Source organism: Humulus lupulus, chromosome 6, assembly GCF_963169125.1.
Source record: "Humulus lupulus chromosome 6, drHumLupu1.1, whole genome shotgun sequence".
NCBI lineage: Eukaryota > Viridiplantae > Streptophyta > Magnoliopsida > Rosales > Cannabaceae > Humulus > Humulus lupulus.
This window is the reverse complement of record NC_084798.1, coordinates 120,421,035-120,422,798: the sequence shown is the minus strand read 5'-3', so window position 1 is coordinate 120,422,798 and position 1,764 is coordinate 120,421,035. Positions and strand designations below refer to the sequence as shown.

The window sequence follows — 1,764 nt, the reverse complement described above, 5'->3', positions numbered from 1 at the left end:
CAAAATAGCCCGCAACTTGAAATTTGTATTGTCCAATGCATCATGAGCATCAACACTCTCATTCCATAATAATTTCAAGTCCTCTACGAGGGGTTCTAAGTATATATCAATATCATTCCCAGGTTGTTTAGGTCCTGGAATTAACATTGATAATAAAATATTCTCCTGTTTCATGCACAACCATGGGGGTAAGTTGTACATGACCAACAATACAGGCCAAACACTATACTTAGAACTTAAATTACTAAATGGGTTAAATCCATCTGTGGAAAGGCCAAGTCTAATATTTCTCTCTTCATTTTAAAATGATGGCCATTTATCATTGACTAGCTCCCATGCTGCTGAATCCACTGGGTGACGCATTTTTCCATCGCAACTTTTATTATTGTGATGCCATCTTAATTCCTTTGAAATTCTTTTAGACATGAACATCCGTTTCAACCTAGGGATTATAGGAAAGTACCTCAAAACTTTTGCTGGGACACCATGTCGAACCTTTTTAGTCAGCTTATCTGACATCCAACTTGAAGTTCCACATGTTGGAAATTCTTGCATGTTTTCTTTATCTTTTCTAAACAAGCAGCAATCATTAACACATGCATGAATCTTTTCATATCCTAAATCAAATAATCGAAGAAATTTTTGAACCTCGTACATAGACTTGGGGATCATATTATCTATAGGAAAAATATCATTCAAAAGTCTTAACAATTCATCAAAACTTTTGTCAGACCATCCATTGGTAGTTTTAAGCTTATACAATGCAACAATTAACGATAACTTAGTATATTTAGTGCATTGTGGATATAATGGAGTGTCTGCATCTTCTATTTTTTCCATAAAAGTGTCATCATGACCTTCTAGATGACTTTCAAAATCACAACCATCAATATTTGTATCCCTAAACAAGTTGTAAGAATCAAAGGTTTCCATTGTCTCTACATCATCATCTCTTGATAATTCTTCCCCATGATGAAACCAGATTTTGTATGTTGGATCAATCCCATAAATGACTAAGTGTTCATACAAAATGTTAATACACTGGTGACTTAAGTTTCGACAAACTTTGCATGGACACAATAACTTTTCTGGATAACCAGCCAGCTTTTCTGACATTTCTACAAAATTCTTAGCGCCTTCTCTATACTCATCTGAGGCTCTACAATTCATAGACAAGTTCATATTTATAATATATTAGTAACAAATACAGTAAGTTACTAATTTTACTAAGCTAGCACTAATTAAATCCCTAATTCTTATTACCTATTGAAGCGTAGCCAATTTTTATCCAACATGATCACCAACTTAGTTGTCCTGTTCTAACCAAAGGAAAACAAAAATTTTATAAGTCTATGTAATGGTAAATACAAAATTGTATCAACCAAAATATACTATATGATTTGATTTTTAAAATTACTTGATTTTTGAGTTCAGAAATGAATTTAAGTTTTTTATTTAGTCTTATTGCTAAACTTGAGATAATTCTGGCATTTCCAATCCTCATCTCAAAGAAATATTATATATATTTATATTTATATATATATTTGATATAAATATATATTTATATTTGGAAGTATAAAATCTCTCAGCAGAGCTAATTTCCCAGATGGGTTCATTTTTGAAACTTCTTCTTCAGCTTACCAGGTACACTTCTGTTATTTTTTCTCTGTATTTTCATTTAGGAAACATATTGCAATTGGAGTATGAGATATATATATATATGTATATATATATATAAAGAGTATTGTAAGTTCAAGAATTTGA

The 1,764-nt window shown here is 31.1% G+C and overlaps 1 protein-coding gene across 1 annotated transcript; it reads right to left on the bottom strand.

The window, feature by feature from the left end:
• Positions 1-300: 300 nt before the first annotated feature.
• LOC133785418 (uncharacterized) lies at positions 301-1,182 on the bottom strand. The gene has a single exon (XM_062224657.1). It carries the CDS (start codon positions 1,180-1,182, stop codon positions 301-303), a length of 882 nt encoding a protein of 293 aa, XP_062080641.1.
• Positions 1,183-1,764: the final 582 nt, after the last annotated feature.

Bases quoted from the DNA above. Each gene is read 5' to 3' on its own strand.
- LOC133785418 (XM_062224657.1), bottom strand. From the start codon at position 1,182: ATGAACTTGTCTATGAATTGTAGAGCCTCAGATGAGTATAGAGAAGGC.